This window comes from Melitaea cinxia, chromosome 7 (genome assembly GCF_905220565.1).
Source record: "Melitaea cinxia chromosome 7, ilMelCinx1.1, whole genome shotgun sequence".
Classification (NCBI taxonomy): domain Eukaryota; kingdom Metazoa; phylum Arthropoda; class Insecta; order Lepidoptera; family Nymphalidae; genus Melitaea; species Melitaea cinxia.
The window spans coordinates 9,016,908-9,034,421 of NC_059400.1; the positions used below are offsets into that span (position 1 = coordinate 9,016,908).

General features: G+C 31.9%; 2 protein-coding genes across 2 annotated transcripts; one reads left to right on the plus strand and one right to left on the minus strand.

Moving 5' to 3' along the window:
• The first annotated feature begins 1,589 nt into the window (after positions 1-1,589).
• LOC123655319 (zinc finger protein 830) lies at positions 1,590-16,636 on the plus strand. The gene is made up of 4 exons (XM_045591131.1): positions 1,590-2,373; positions 3,075-3,187; positions 16,175-16,344; positions 16,445-16,636. Exons 1-4 carry the CDS (start codon positions 1,911-1,913, stop codon positions 16,590-16,592), a joined length of 894 nt encoding a protein of 297 aa, XP_045447087.1. The 5' UTR covers positions 1,590-1,910; the 3' UTR covers positions 16,593-16,636.
• On the minus strand, positions 6,040-7,672 carry LOC123655318 (ATP-dependent (S)-NAD(P)H-hydrate dehydratase). Its single transcript, XM_045591130.1, has 2 exons — positions 7,341-7,672; positions 6,040-7,003 (listed from the first exon to the last, which is right to left on the minus strand). The coding sequence occupies exons 1-2, from the start codon at positions 7,563-7,565 to the stop codon at positions 6,254-6,256; spliced, it is 975 nt and encodes a 324-aa protein (XP_045447086.1). The 5' UTR covers positions 7,566-7,672; the 3' UTR covers positions 6,040-6,253.
• Positions 16,637-17,514: the final 878 nt, after the last annotated feature.

The window sequence follows — 17,514 nt, forward strand, 5'->3', positions numbered from 1 at the left end:
TGAAATAATTTTTTGAATCGGTCCAGTAGTTTCGGAGCCTATTCAATGCTAACAAACAAACAATCAAATCTTTACTCTTTATAATCGTTTATTTTACATGAAGATGTTTGATTTGTAGTAAACAATAAATTAAGTCTTTTTTTAGTATAACAACTTACCTTAGTATCACTTTAAAAACCTTATTTCTCTAACCGAGTACTTGAATTTATCGATAATGCATATCGACAGTTGTTACAACCATGTCTGTAAGCAACTTGTCAGTGTAGTTGCGGCGTGTCATTATACTGTAATGACACAAAATGTATCTATGTGTGTGTGAATAATGTGTAACTTTAATTTAGTATGTGTGAGTTTCGTAGTGACAGACGATTGTTTTTGTGTGGGAATTAGATAAAGTGTGCATGTGTGTAATTTCCCCCCGCAAAAAATGACAGACAGTTTTGTATCGGTAACAAGAGAGAGATGGCTCTTCCTGACAGGCCTGCGGGCCTGTCCAGGTACGGGCTTTTAGGCATACCTACTAAAAGTAGGCTATGGTCTGTTAGAAGTTGAGTTGGGCAAGTCTAGTCCGGTTGGTGTTCGAGGGGACACCGCGGTTGCAACCCGGGTGTCCTAGCCGTCGTTGTAGTCATCACTTTCGTCGCCACCGACATCGGTGCTGGGAACCGGCGGTGACAGCAGGAGCTCACGAGGCAGGGGACGTCCGTCTGGCGGTCTCGCGTGAAGCGGTGCGATACCGTGGAGGTGTGTGCACGCACTCCTGTCCGCGCGGGTGAACATGGCGCGTGCGAGGCGATGCACATACTCCTCCACGGTGGGCGTCTTGGTATCACGGTGTATGACGTCGTTCCTGACGTACCTCGGAGCTCCTACTATCAAACGTAGGCACCGGTTCTGCTGGACCTGAAGCCGTCTGGCCTGGCTCGCCGAGCAGAGGGCGTACCAAGCCGGGGCCGCATACGTCAATCGCGAGCGGACGTAGGCTTCGTAGACCTTCAGCTTGGATCTTGTCGGTAATCTGGAGGTGAAGACCGAGTGGAGCTTCGACCGGGCCGCCGCTGCATGGTTGACCGCCTGGTTGACGGTCGGAATCATGCGCAGCCTCCGGTCGATGTGGACCCCCAGATACCTCACTGAGGTCTTCCACTCTACGTCCTGGCCTCGGAGAGTAAGCTGGCGACACGGCTTGTACCCGCCGGTAAGCAGAGCGGCCGTCTTCCCAACATTGACGGCCATCCTCCACTTATATTATCGGTAACAAACGCAATGGCTACTCCCCTCCGTGTTGCTCTATGTTTATGAACGATCCCGGAATGAAACCTCTAATAATGGGTAGTCGATAAAAATCAAACCACAAATAATGTTTTTTTATAGTTTATAAGACAAAGAATAATAATGTATCCTTCGACAATCGACAGATCCCTTTCTTCTTTTAATCTAATTTTTTTAATATTCAAAATTGACAGGTCATAGATAATCGCGGAAACGAGCCGGTAACCTCCGTGGTCTCTGGCGAGCTGTCGGTGGCGGTCGTGTTGCCCGCGTTACCACATCTCTAAATTTCTAAATAATTTGTTATATGTCTGTCAAATTATGTCTTTAACCTGTCAAATGTCAGCTGTGAATGTCAGTGTGAATTTTCATTTTTCAGTCAGTTTTAGCTTTATATACTCTTGGATTTTTAGTTTATAATATTTTATGTTCTCTTTGTGTCTTGTTGTGTGAGTTGTTTCAACAGTGATATTATATTACGGCTAATTAAAGACGTAATCCTGGTACATTTTTCGCTTTGAAATTAAATTGCATTCTTATTAAATAATTGTAAACGTTGTTATTACTTATATTTTATTTTCAAAAAATAATATTCTATATAATTAATGTGTACGACTCTGTAATTTTTAATTACAAAAATGTCACATCGAATGCAAATTGAAAAGAAGAAAGCCCAAGAAGAAATGCGGCGTTTGATGGCAGAGCGTAAAAATAAAGATAAAAAACCAATTCAAATAAATAATCCACTTGCGAAATATAATAATGCTGGACAGTTAATGTGTATTCTTTGCTCATCGATTGTACGTTCAGAAAACGTATGGCAAGTTCATCTTAACAGTAAACAGCACAGAGGAAATGTCGAGCAAGCAAAGAAACTCAAAGAAATGACAAATAATTTTACAGATGATAAAATTAAAAATAAAAGACCGGCAGCTACCTCCGAAGATGCCCCACTTGAAAAGAAACCAAAGGGTATATTAAAGAACAGTAATGAAAAGTTGGCTTATATACCACAAACCCCTAAACATAAGGCACCTACAATAATGATTCACCATGATGAAAAAATTATAAGAAAAAGTAGAAATCCTGTATCACAAGAAGGTAGTTTTAATACTCTTAATCTAAAAACTAGCCTAACGCTATTTTACACAAGCCTCGTAAAGTTTATATACAATTAATAAAATGGATCATTATCCTAGACCAAAACCTCTTTTCATATGAAAGAGAATGGTCCAAGTTTAACTGGCTACTGTACTTCTTTTTCACTTTGTAACTTATTAATGTTAAAGATGTTTTAATTTGGCAAAAAATCTCTGCTAGCTCTAAATTTTTTATTAAGTATGATAGAAATATTAAATATTAATTTGTCATTTGTAATAGTAGCATTGATTCTGGATACATATCAATATCTATAGTCGTGATAAAATAATAGGCCTGTTTTGACATTCGACAAATACCCTAGAAAGTAACTTTGTATGAAACTGTAAGAAACAATAATAATCTAAATGGAGGAACAATTATTTTAAGTGAAGATTAAATTTACATTGAGATTTCTGTGATATTTGTTAATAAATCATAAAAAGAAACAAGCATTCCACAGATCTAAAAAGGTATTAATTTTTAAATACACTGCTATCAGAATTTCTAGAGACAAAAATTATGCAAATTAATGAAATCTGCATACTTTATAGGTTTAAATATAAAATGTCATATTTTAAATTTAACTTTTACTTATTTTTATAAGAAAATAATTTCATTATTGATTTGTAATCATGTTATGTTAATAAAATTTTATTTATTAGTTGAAAGTTCAGAAGCAACAGAAGTTGAAATGATCCAGGAAACTGAGGCAGCAGTAACAAACCCACAACCTATTCCTGAGGGATTTTTTGATGATCCAATTTTGGATGCAAAGGTATATATTATCTTAATTAATTATATATAAAAAATTCGTGTTTGCAGGCAAACGAAAAAAACATAATTCAATTATATCAACAAGTATACAACATAAGTGACAAAAAAATAGTCAAGTAAATACGCATTATCAAAGATTACTCCAAAAGTTGTAATCAGACCTCAATGAAATTTAAATGTGACCACATGATAAACATCGGCTTTCGATTAAATTATAAATAATTAAAATCGGTACTCCCAGTAAAAAGTTATCACGTTTTCGAGAGTTTTCCTCGATTTCTCTGGGATCCCATCATCAGATCCTGGTTTCCTTATCATGGTACCTAACTACGGATATCTCCTTTCCAACAAAAAAAAAAGAATTATCAAAATCGGTTCATAAATGACAGAGTTATCCCCGAACATACATAATATATATATATATATATATATATATATATATATATATATATATATATATATATATATATATATATATATATATATATATATATATATATATATATATATATATATATTTTTTATGTTGTGTGTAGTTTAAATACTTCATAAATTAATTTATTTAACTTATATGAACAAATTTAGTATTACTCATAAGAATATTTATTGGATTCTGCTGGAAAAAGGCTTATCTTTTTGAAAAAATAAACTGCTTGACTTAAAAATTCTAACCAAGAATAAAAATAAAATAAAAAATACAATTTTCTATCAATATTCCTGAATATTTTGTATTTACATTACATTTTATGCGTTACTTGTTAGGGATGAATGGGTTTTTGTTACATCAACATTTTTTGAACTCTTGAAATTTTTAACATATGCATTGAATATATATATTTTTTAATACTATATAGTATTGCCCTTATAATATGCATGTATTCTAACAGAAGACTACTACTTTTTGTACTACTATTTTTGTCTAAACCAAACCTAATTGTATTTAATAAACATTTCATGTTAAACAGTAATATTCCATACCAAAAATGTCTAATATTTATTTTATATACTATAATTTTATATCACATAGTTCTCACATTTTTAATATATATATCTGAAGATAGAATTTAATACTTATTTAGTTAATTTTTAGCAATTCCCATTTAGTAAAAGATGGTAGTTTCATAGTATTTTAGGAACGAATTATCTCTGGTTAGAGGTGTTTGCAACGGCTATAATATTAATAATATGTTAAAACGATACACTACTTTTAAAACGTCTATTATTTTTTATGTTATAATATACTAGTATAATATTATAACGACGTGTTTTGATGCTCACTGTTAAAAGTTACGTATTATAAATTATTTAATACTAACGGCCCGCTCTCGCTTTGCTTTGGGTAACTCAAGTTTTATCAATAAATTATCCATTAAAATTTTATCATTTTTATAATATTTCTCTTCTTTCTATTATGTAATTTAAGTTACAATATATCGATTGATTTTTAAATTCGTTATAGTAGTTTAAGTGAAAGTATCTATACAATACTAGCGGACCCGGCAGACGTTGTCCTGCCTGGAAAACAGCTACCAAATTTGATAGCTTACATACCAATAGCAGCGCCACCTATCGAGTCCAGTTGAGATAAAAACTACCATATCTTCCAAGTTGGACCAAATTACAAATGGTTAAAAAAAATGATAAAAATTGGTTCAGTTGTTCTGGAGTTACATACATTTAAAATTTTCATTGTTAATCCTTATTGGGCATGAGTTATCCTAAAATCCGCTCATCGATTATTTCTACATCACATATAGGAGATTCGTACCAAATTTGGAGTCGATAGCTTAAAAACGGGAAATTTCCATTGTTAACGCCCCCGCAACAATTTAATAACAGGTAATGTGAAATAGCTAGTTAATACCATTTTTACTGTATGTAAATTAAATTAAAATGCGGTCTACGAATAAGATCAATTTAATCATTAATAACTTACATAAAATGCGCCCTAATATATTTTTTAACGTGAACTTTATTGAATAGCAATAAAGTTCAAATTGACTCTACATTTTAGTTACAAAACGTTTGTATGGAAAAAAGAAAAGAGCTGTTTTTAGGGTTTTCATGGAAATTATTCGAATTTTTCTCGCCGTAAAAACCATCCTTGGACTTCAACGAACATTTTAAAAAAAGAATTGGCAAATTTGGTCTAGGCGTTGTTGAGTTATACGCTTACGAACACATTTTACGATTCATTTTTATATATAAGATTTACATTCCGCTTTTTTGTAATTTCATCCACCATAGTAAAATAATTTCACATTTGTCCTTTTCGTGGCATTTTAATTAGTTAAAATACTATGCCTAACCTCACTAAACAACGAAATTATATTTACGATTTCTCAAAACGCAACACCGTCACAGTCGTAAAAAATAACAAACTCACGAAAATAACGAACATCATACGAGAACAAACGCATTGTCCATACTGATTTAAACAAAACGAAATAAATAATCTAACGTGTAGTACGAGTATAATATAAACAAAAATAATCTTAAATATTAGTTTTCAAAAATATAATAGGTCTGGAGGACAATGAAAGGAAAATAGTTCTTATTCAGTTACGATAGAATACAATTTGACATGGGACTAATATATTATGTAGCAAGGTGACATGTTCTTCAAGGGGTTTTTTTTATAATGAATTTGTATGTACAACATGCCCTTAAAATAACGCTGAAGGTATCCCCACACTGTACATACAATTTAGCTCTGTGTACATTGTAGTTGTAAAGTAATAAAAATATTCTTTCAACATAAATGACGCTTGCCAGGTAAAATAAATAATAGGTTGTATTATTTATAAATATTAGGTTATTTTATCCAGTATCTAATATAACGAACACCTCTAATTTGTTTAAAGCTTGTTTAATTAAAATATATAAATATTGTTTTAACCATTAGTTTGTTTAATCTATGAATATACAATTACATAAGAATAAAATTATAATGCAACTTTATGTATATTGTAATAATATAAAATCTTTTACTTAACTTTTATGACCCTCTTTGATTTATACTAATATAATAATTAAAAGAAATTTTAGAACATTATAGATGTTTTCATTATGTTCCGTACAGCTCAGTAAATGCTTCATGGAAATGTTCAATCATGTCCGTTGCTAACATACTCCTGCCTTTTATCTGAAAAGCTTTTGCATTACAACTACGTACTAATAATGATGCTGCAAAACAAGACAATGATGATGCTAAAAGCTTTTTATCAATAGGCTTATTATTTTCATCATCAATCATGTTTTTTGTTGATATAGTCCAATGTAAGAATGTTGCTATAGATCCAGATAGAAGGTCACCTTGACCTCCACATCTTCTGCCAGACCCTGCTTCATTCAATTTCCATTCCAAATCAGGATTAAAACAATAAAGTTCATCAGTTTCACCCTTCTTCAGAATGGTTATGTTTTTGTTCAAATCCTTTATACCTGTAATGCCATTCACTTTACTGCAAAGCCGTTCAAACTCAATTTTATTAGGAGTCAATATAACTGGTGAGGTGAAGTTTTTAATCAATTCGGGTTTTTCGGTTATTAGAAATAAGCCATCTGCATCAATGATTAGTGGTATTTGCTTTTTGCATATTAATTCTATTAGTTTTGTGACAACCTCAAATATCTTTGGGTCACGGCCTAATCCAGGTCCTATAACTAATGCATGCAATCTTTCAAGCCATGGTAAAATATTATTAACTGCGTCAAGTTCATCAAGTAAAGGATGAACAATCAATTCTGGACTATATGTTTTTATAACAGTAGCTGCAGGTTTTGAACAGAAAATGTGCACCAAGTCAGCTCCAACCTAAATTAGGAAATAATAGTTATGTAATAATATACTTTAATATATACCTTTATATAATAAATCTTTAGTGTGATCTTGATAAAAAAAACCAACTCAATATTGGTTAAAAATACACCCTAAGTTATGGTAATAGAAACAAATCTTCAGTACCACATACCAATGTGACAGAAACTTATTGATTTATCATTATTAATGTTTCATGTTTACCAAAATATATTTATTTATATTTGCATAAGAAAATCTATCAGTAACCAAGTAGAACATGTCTATTTAAAAATAGCCCTGTATTTTAAACCTTTGAATACCTATAATTACTGGTTATACTGTAGCAATTCACCTTCAAAGCAGCAATACCGGCAAAGTAAGGCGCGCCTGTATATTCTAATGAACCACCGACTATACCAATTCTTCCAGCTTGACCTTTGTGTTGTGTTCCATCCAAAGGCGGTATGCTTTTTTGCAATAATTGTATAATTTTAGTTCGATCCATTGTTAAATTATTAAACTGCGAAAAGTTAATTCGTTTTATCACGTTTTTTGTTTTTAAAAAGTTTTTTAACATTGTTAAGTTTATTTATTGATACACATATTTTGTGTTTTATTACTGGTTTACTGTCGTAACTATATTAGAAATCATAGGCAACTATATATATTATTCTTTTATGACTATGACACATTCATGCGATAACTTCACAGCTGTGTTGCCAACCCCAAGAAACTAAAAAACAGCAGATCACCAATAAAAAACAGAAGAAAACAGTAGGTAAAGTAAAAAAGGCCGATTTCGTACTTTCCTCCTATAATTAAAATGATTACCTACTTTTATTAGTTATCAGGACTCAAATACATTGTTAAAGTAACATTATTTTCCACTTTCATCCTCAATTGCCTCATCTTTAGTATTTCAGACTCACTTTTCTTCTTAAAATCATACATATTGTTGTTAAATTTCTTTTTGTGCCTTCAAATGAGTAGCAATCAGTTATTTCGGATTTAACCGTTTGCTACTCATCTGAAGATTTGATGTGTATGATGACCTTATGGTCGATATTTTGATGCGTAATTAAGTTTTCTTAATATTTTTAGCAGAAAACAATCTTTACACGGTGGTGCTACAAGTAAGCACAAAAGTTTCTTCAGCAATTCACACAATTCACACAATAAGCCAATTAAGCTATGGAACGATGTACCCACTAGAGCGAAATTTTTTTGATATGATGATTTTTATTTTCGGTTTAAGCGAACCGTGGCGCCGTCTATAGTGAGTTCTTTACAGAGACCCGTAAAATCTTTGACAGGAGACGACACCATGCTATTTTTAATATGTACGATTTTTATTTTTGTGTTACTTACGCATTAGGAATTCTAAACATTTTTGAATATCATATCAAAAATTGACCGCTCCAGCGGGGTTTGAACCCGCGCCTCCGACTGACCGTGTCGGCGCTCTAGCCAATTAAGCTATGGAACGATGTACCCGCTAGAGCGAAATTTTTTATATGATGATTTGATCTCTATAGATGATGAGAAGGTGTCCAAATGATGTATCTTTTGAAAGCAACTCCTTTTTGGGGTTAAAACGGGGGATGGTAGATTGATTCACTCATCACGAAATCTCCGGAACTATAAGACCTACAAACTTGAAATTTAGCAGCTAGGTTCCTTATAGGGCGTAGACATCCGCTAAGTACGAATTTTACGAAACTCAATCCCTAAGGGGATAAAACTGGGGTTGGAAGTTTGTATGAAAGTCCTATGAGGTGTGAGGTACGGGGAGATACAGTAAAAGGCGCACAAGTGTTCCGGACAACGCTCTGATTTATTCTGCATACATATAATGAAAATACATGTCTTATAAACTAAATGTTACTACACTACACCACCGGGGCAAAATAAAAAAATAAAATTAATTACATAATTAAGTTTTTTTTTTTTTTTGTATAAGTATATAATGTAAATATGAAAAGTTTTAATACGTAAAAGTAATAGTAATAAAACAATTAGTATGTATCTAAATATAGTATACAATAATTTGAAATGATTTAGAAATAAACATTAATTATTTATCTTTTACAAAAAGTTTTGTTCTATTTTTATGAATAATTTCAATTTTATTATTTCTCAAAATTTTTACATTCGGTTCCTGCTCTTCAATAACTAAATACGGGCCATTATACAAGGTATCTAATTTTCCTCCTGTTTCATTTTTTACTAATAACATATCATTTGGTTTGTATTTTATTTTATTTACCTTTTTATCATATTTCTGTTTTCTTTTCTCTTTAGACTTTAACAAATTTTCTCTCGCATCCCTATTAGCTGTCTGTAACCTGTACTTTAATTCTAAACTGTAATTGTCTGGATTGTATAAAGGTTCAATGTCAGAAGAAATTCTACTAGGTATTTCACATGATTTTCCAAAAACTAACTCGTATGGTGCATATCTTGTACTTGAGTGAATTGTATTATTATATGTAAAACACCAAAATGGTAGCCATTGGCTCCATGTCTCTGGATGGTTATCACATTGTATGCGCAAAAATGAACCTAAATGTTTATGTGCATTTTCAAGAGAACCAATAGTTTGATGATGGTATGCAGTAGAACTTAGTTTTTCTATATTTAGTAACTTACAAACCTGTTCCATTGTATCCGATATAAATTCAGTTCCACGATCCGTAGTGATGACCTTTGGGATTCCGAACCTTAAAATGAAATTATTCACAAAATTCTTAGCTATACTTACCGTTTCCTTATTTCTAAGAGGATATGCCTCTACAAATTTACTTAATTCACATTGTATTGTTAATATATATTTATTATCTTCTAAATCTCTATCTAATGGACCTATTATGTCTAGAAAAACTTTTTCCAAAGCAGAACTAGCTGTGGTTGTAATAACTAGGGGTTCCTTAATATGCCTAGAATGTTTACTTTTTTGACATTTTTCACACTTTCTAACGTAACTCTTAACATCATTTTCTATTCCTGGCCAGTAGAATTTACGTTTTATGTTATTTACCATTCTGCGAATCCCAGCATGTCCGCTTGTGGGTAGCAGATGATAGTCATTCATAATAAATTGTTTTTCCTCGTCACTATCTATTCTTTTTATACCTTTCAAAATACAAATCCTTGGACCGTTATATTTATTTTTACTTTTTATTTCTTCTATAAGACTCCTTATAAATAACGCGTTATCTTCTTTCTTTATAATGCATATTTCTCTAATTTCTAACTTTTCACATATTTTCCTCAATTTTTCCACAAAAACGTCTCGCGTATAATGTGCTTTAAAATCAAGGTTAACATATAATATATTTTTATTTTTATTAAATGCGAAACATTCAGATTCGACATCCATATATTTTTTCTCTTTCATTTTTCTTAGTTCTTTCCCTTGTATTAAACTTAACTCAACTGATCCACTCGGTATTCTAAGTATTTCCACAACACTTGGTTGATCAGGCCAATTGTTCGGGTCAATACTTGGAATATCGCTTATCATTCTATCATCTCCACTTTCATTCTTTCTTTCTGCCTCTTTTACTTTCTTAGCCTGTGCTCTTGTTGTTACTGCTAATAAACTTTCATTCAATGCTTTCAAATCTTGGGAAGTCATACTTATTCGCGATAAAGCGTCCGCTATTACATTTTCTTTACCTTTCACGTATACTACTTTAAAATCATACTCTTCTAGTGCTAACCGAAATTTTAAAAGTCTACTTGAAGGGTCTTTTAGTCCAAATAGGTATATAAGGGGTTTATGATCCGTCATAATAGTAAAAGTACGTCCAAATAAATATGGTCGAAAATATTTTACACTCCAAACTATGGCAAGTAGTTCTTTCTGTATAGTTGGGTAATTTAATTCAGCTTTATTCAAAGGTCTACTAGCATATGCTACAGCTCTCATGTTATTATTACAAAGTACTGCACCTATTGCTGTCCCTGAAGCATCAGTTTGTAATATAAATTCTTTTGAAAAATCAGGGTATTGTAGAATGGGTGGATTTATTAAAGCATTTTTCAAAATATTAAATGATATCTCACATTGTTCAGTCCACTCATATTTGACATTCCTCCTACAAAGTTTATTTAAACAATTAGTTAATTCAGCAAAATTTTTAATAAACTTTCTATAGTAATTACACATTGCCACAAAACGTCTCAACTCATCGACGTTCGTCGGTATTGGGTAATTTTGAATAGTCTTAATTTTGTCTTGGTCTGGTTGAATTCCTTTAGAGGATATCGTATGGCCTAAATATAATAGTTCTGTTTTTAAGAATTGACATTTACTCGGATTTAGTTTGAGATTGACTTTACGTAAGCGTTCGAAAATTTCTATTAAGTTTTTATTATGTGATTCTAAATTTCTTCCGAAGCAAACACAATCGTCTAAATAAATAAAACAATTTATATAGTTAAGACCTGACATAGCTACTGACATGACTCTAGAGAAAGCGCTGGGACTGATCTTTAGCCCCATAGGTAGACGTTTCATTTGAAACTGACCTGTACTAGTTGTAAATGATGTGATTGGTCTAGATTCGGGTTTTAATGAACATTGATAATATGATTGACTTAGGTCTAAATGAGAGAAATAAATTGCGCCTGATAACGAATCCAATATCTCTGTTATGTTTGGTAATGGAAATTTATCATCCTGTATTACTTCATTTAACTTTCGATAGTCTATAACTAATCTCCACTTTTTATTATTTTTGTCATCTGATTTTTTGGGTACTAACAATATCGGACTGGACCATTCACTTTGTGATGGTTCTATTATGTCATCAGCTAACATTTGTTTGATTTGTTTATCTACTTCAGGTTTTAAACTATGTGGTAATCTATATGGTTTTATATAAACTGGATTTACATTTCGTTTCAAATTAATTGATTGTTCACACAAGTTAGTAGTCGTAAGCTTATCACCGGGTAAATAAAATATGTCAGCATACTTTGAACAAATACTCTCTATACTGTTACGTTCACTTGTACCTAAGTGATCAAGTTTCAAAGATTGCAACAATGTTTTTGCACGTGTAGAGTTCGAAGTGCACTTATCAAAAGAACAAACATTATACTCTTTTAATGGTAATAGCTGAGGTTGAAAAATTGGAATAATAATTTCTTTGTCACTAGTATTCATTAATCTAATAGGTATTATGTTATTTTTTGGTTTTACTATTAAACTAGCTAAAAATAAATTTTCTTGTAATTCTTCCTGTACAATCACACTATCTTCTTTCACATCTGAATTTAACTTTATATAATGAATAGTTTCGCATCGTGCTGGTATCGTTATATAGTCTGTACATAATTTAGGTGAAGTATATAATGGTATCTGGCTTTGTTTTTCATTTGTTAACATTAATATATTTTTCTCTAAATCGATAATCGAATAAAAATTGTTTAGAAAATCTAACCCAATTATTCCATCTGATTTACAAGGTAATTCCTCAAACAAATAAAATTTGTGTTCATAATTAGTTCCATCTAACGCCTGTAAAGTTAAATAAACATAACCCTCTGAATATGTCTTGCCACCTATACCGTTAATGACTATAGGGTCTTTATGTATCGGTGTATGTTTCGATAATATACTACTACGAATAGCCGATAAAGATGCACCGGTATCTAGTAACCACGAACATTTTTTACTATAGATATTTAAGAATATGTATTTTACATTGTTTTCGTAATTTAAAATATAATTTTTAGTCCCGAAAAAACTGTTTCGGTTCAGTAGTTTTTTCTTCTTCAAGTTGTACCGAACAAAAATTTTGCTTACTACGGTTACCGCTACTATTGTAAACTCGACGGGGACCTCGAGTCGGGGTCGAGTGGTTTTTGTTAGAATAATATCCTGAATTATTATAATTATTTTTAACATACATACCTGTACGAGGGGTATTATTGAGATTGTTGTTCCGTCCACGATGTGAGTAAAAATTAGTTTTATTGGTTCGTCCGCCTCTGCCTCTTTGGGAAGACCTATAGTAGGGGATTCGATTACCTCTTCTTTGCGCGTTGAATATATTGTTAGACGATGAAGGTTGTCCCAACTCCTCGTCTTCAGCAGCACGGACTGCATCCTTCAACTCGGAGTAGTCTCGAGCTGATATAATTGTGCTTAGTCGCCTATTACGTAATCCATCTGCAAATCTTTTAATCGCTAATTTTTCATTAATAGGTCTCAATATCTCACAAGCTTTCGGGTTTCCGTTGCTCTGTGCTATAGTGAGGCCTACAAATAACTCAGATAATTTATCTCCATACTCATGAATTGACATATTATTTTGAGATAAGTTATTTAATTGGCTAAGTATCGCATTTGCTGATTTTTTTGTTAATAAAGAATTTCTAATATCATGGATTAAGCTCTTTACATCACTATATTCGCTTTTTAATTTTAATTTAGCACATTTAGTTAACCTGGTTTTTAATACAAATGAAATTAATAATTTTTTCTGTGTGAAATCTACAAGATACTCATCATACATTTCAATTCCGTCAATAATTTTTTCAGTAGTTTCTTCCGTATTATCCATTACGGGAATTAAAGAAGTAGCAGTTTTTAAGTCGAACCTATCCATTTTTGTTATTTCCGATTTTTCCATTATACTATCCACACAATTAATTTTGTAACTTAAAATTTTATTATATACTAATTCAATGCGTTCTAATATTCCATAAACATAATCTTTTAATTCAACTTTACATTTTTGTTCGTTAAAAATATTAATAATATCTTTATATTCACGAAATAGTTTTTCAGCTTTTACAATTTTTTTTATTCACATTACCTGTATATTGTAATCTTCTAGTGGGACCTAATTTCCTTAAATCAATTTGAATTTCACTTAACTTATTTAAAATAATTTCTAATTCTTTTTCCATATAGTTTTAAACTTACAGTCAATATTACACATAGTTCTTACATATTTTACGTAAATATGGTATGAAATCTATACACAGAAATTAACAATAGAGGGGAAGGAAAGGTTTTCACTTCACATATTTTCACTTTTCATTTATATTATTATTACTTTTTAACTTTTTACTTTCACTATTTACTTTTCACTATACAGTATCTCCTCCGTCAGCGTTTGTAGGGTTGAATCTGCCAGAAAACCTCTGCCGAATTCTCGTAAAAAATTCAGACTGCATTCTTTTTTCTATCCATTTCCTTTCTTTATTTCTCCAGCTTTTCCATGCCAAGTAAACCATAGTACAAATAAAAATTATTAGGGCCACGGTGATTAAAATATTACTCGTTTTTATGTTACTTTCGATTTCTGTAATTCCTCCAGTGTTACTCCCTGCAGCGGCATTCTGCGTTATTAATATTTCCTTATCTTCGTTTTTCGAGTAATTTTTCCCCATATTATTTATTAATTAGATATAGTTTTAATGAAAGTCTCACTTTATTCACTGCTCGTTATAAATTATAAATTCTTCAAAAGTTGCACCGAGGCACACTGGAATCCGCCGCGTTTGCGTTTTGCGCCGGTCACCCGACACTCGCAACCGCCACGGCATGGCAGGGTCGCCATGAGGTGTGAGGTACGGGGAGATACAGTAAAAGGCGCACAAGTGTTCCGGACAACGCTCTGATTTATTCTGCATACATATAATGAAAATACATGTCTTATAAACTAAATGTTACTACACTACACCTATGTTTTTGAAGTAAGAGACTTGAAATTTAAAATATACGCTCTTTCGATAGTTAAAAGGTGTCCAAATAATGTATCTTTAGAAATCAACTCCTTTTTGGGGTTAAAACGGGGGATGGTAGGTTGACTCCCTCATCACGAAATATTCAAAACCATAACAGCTACAAACTTGAAATTTGGCAGGTAGGCTCCTTATAGGGCGTAAACATCCGCTAAGAGCTTATTATACGAAACTCGACCCTTAAGGGGACAAAACGGGGGTTGGAAGTTTGTATGAAAGTCTTATGTTTTTGAACTAAGAGACTTGAAATTTAAAATATATGCACTATAGATGGTAGAAAGGTGACAAAATAATGTATCTTTAGAAATCAACTCCCTTTTGGGGTTAAAACGGGGAATGGTAGGTTGACTCACTCATCACGAAACCTCCGAAACTATAACAGCTACAAATTTGGAATTTGACAGGTAGGTTCCTTATAGGGCGTAGACATCCGCTAAGAACTGATTTTACGAAAATCGACCCCTAAGGGAATAAAACGGGGGTCGGAAGTTTGTATGAAAGTCTTATGTTTTTGAAGTAAGAGACTTGAAATTTCCAAATAATGCATCGTAATCTATATATATAAAAGAGAAAGGTCACTAACTCACTCATCACGAGAATACAAAAACCGCTGGATGGTCTATCCATCGAGGTTGGATAAAGATAAAATTTGGCAGTGAGGTAGATTATAGTTAGCAGACGTCCGCTAAGAACGGATTTTATGATATTCCACCGCTAAGGGGGTTTAATTGGGGTTGATAGTTTGTATGAAACATATTATACAGCCTGAAAATAAAACTAAAAATGTGGTGTATAGAGAGGATTTATAAAAATAACTATTAAATTACACTAAATTGTGCCTTTTAAAAAGTTACTCAGTTTGATAAGCATTTCAAGTGACTGAAATAAAAAAATAATTTGCGTTAAACATCTTAATAGTAATGCATATCTTCATAACCACGCGGATGTAGTCGCGGGCAACAGTTAGTGTATTATAATACAAAGTCCCCAAAAGTGTATGTGATCGATTTGCTCAAAATCTACTGAACGGATTTTCATGCTGATTCACCATTGGAGAGAGGGCTCCACCATTGGCAAGAGGAAGGTTTACAGAACGGCTAAGCCGATTTTGATGAGAGTTTCACTGGAAGTTTGCCGGGAAAACTTTGTGACACACTCATTTCAACGCGGGCGAAGCCGCGGGCACAGCTAGTATTATTATATGTTCATCTCATGTCAATTTAATTAAATAATGTTATTTAAATGTATTGTAGTAACCGTTTTTAGACAAAGGAGATCTGTTTATCTAAAAATTAGATTCTACAATAAATTTTTTAACTTAAGTGCGTAAATTACGAAAATAAGAAAGTAATTTAAAACTTACTGCAGAAGTAACTTTTTTTAAACAAATAATGTTAAGTTTCTTATAAAAATTGTTCACAGGCGCGAAATATAGAATACAAAGATCCAGTCGAAGAAGAATGGGAAAAGTTTCAAAAGGAAATTAAAGAAGAAACGACTACTTCTGCGGAAATTATTGCCGGTGAACAAGAAGAAGCAACTGCAGAACGACAAATTGATGAAATAGATGAACAAATTCGTAACTGGTCAAGGTAATAAAAATATACATAATATCCGAATGTGCTTTTTTAATTTGTAGGTATATGAAAAAAAAAATGAAAAATTCGTTAAAAATTGTATAAATTCTTACAGAGTTTTAGATCTTGAACTGAAGAAAGAGGAAACTAAGAAGAAAATTCAAGATATAGATATGTTAAATGAAGAGGACGATAATGAATCGGATAATGAAACGGAAATAGATGAATTCTTAGATTGGCGAGCAAAAAAATCTTTTGTTTAAGTCTAAACTATGATTGTAATAAAATATAGCTTCCATTTATTAAATTGTCGTTGTTTAATTTGACATCCGTAACAATTTTAAGCATCTATCGCCGAGTTGCACGAAAAGAAATTAAAATTTAAATAGTGATTAAACTAATTTAATCGCAAGAATTGTATGAAATTCTTGTGATTAAATTAGTTTAGTCTCTACTTAACTGTTAATTTTGTTTCGTGCAACTCGGCGTATGTAAACTTTATTTGTTCATTTTATAACTACAACAAATTTTAGTATGTTAGTTTTATTATAATATACAATTTCCGTCTTCGTAAAATCCCTTGCCAATAGTTACCACGCCGTAACACAAGAATCAAGCTTACTAAGGAAGAATGGAACATGGGAACAATAGAATAAGCGATTCAGCATTTTGATTGTTTTACAATTTAATTATTAAAATATATTTTAAATCAGTCTTGTATCAACTATCTCAAAGAACAGTTACTTTTATTTTTAATTTAATTGTAATTTCATTTTATATTTTGAATAAATAAATATTGTGAATTCAAATAAAATTGTTTTTTAAAAAGACTTTCATCGGTCGCCATATCATAACTGGCGCAGTCGGTAGTTGTTGCGGCAATTGAGTGAATAAAATCTTCGGTCAATTGAACGATTTTGATCGTTAAAACCGCGACCTTCTCTACAACGAATCTACAACGGCGGCATCGGTGAAGTCTTCAAGAGAAGATACAAGACCCGGAGAGGAGATGCAGAAGGCGCTTTGGTGAGTACTCTCTCAATTCCAAGTTCCTTTGCTATATTTCCTTCCGTATATATTTTAATTATACTTTTAAGGGTGTTTTTGTCTAAAGGCTAAAATCGCTGTAGGCATTTACTTCCTATTAAAATAAAATAGGTATTAATATTAATTGAAATAAATAAA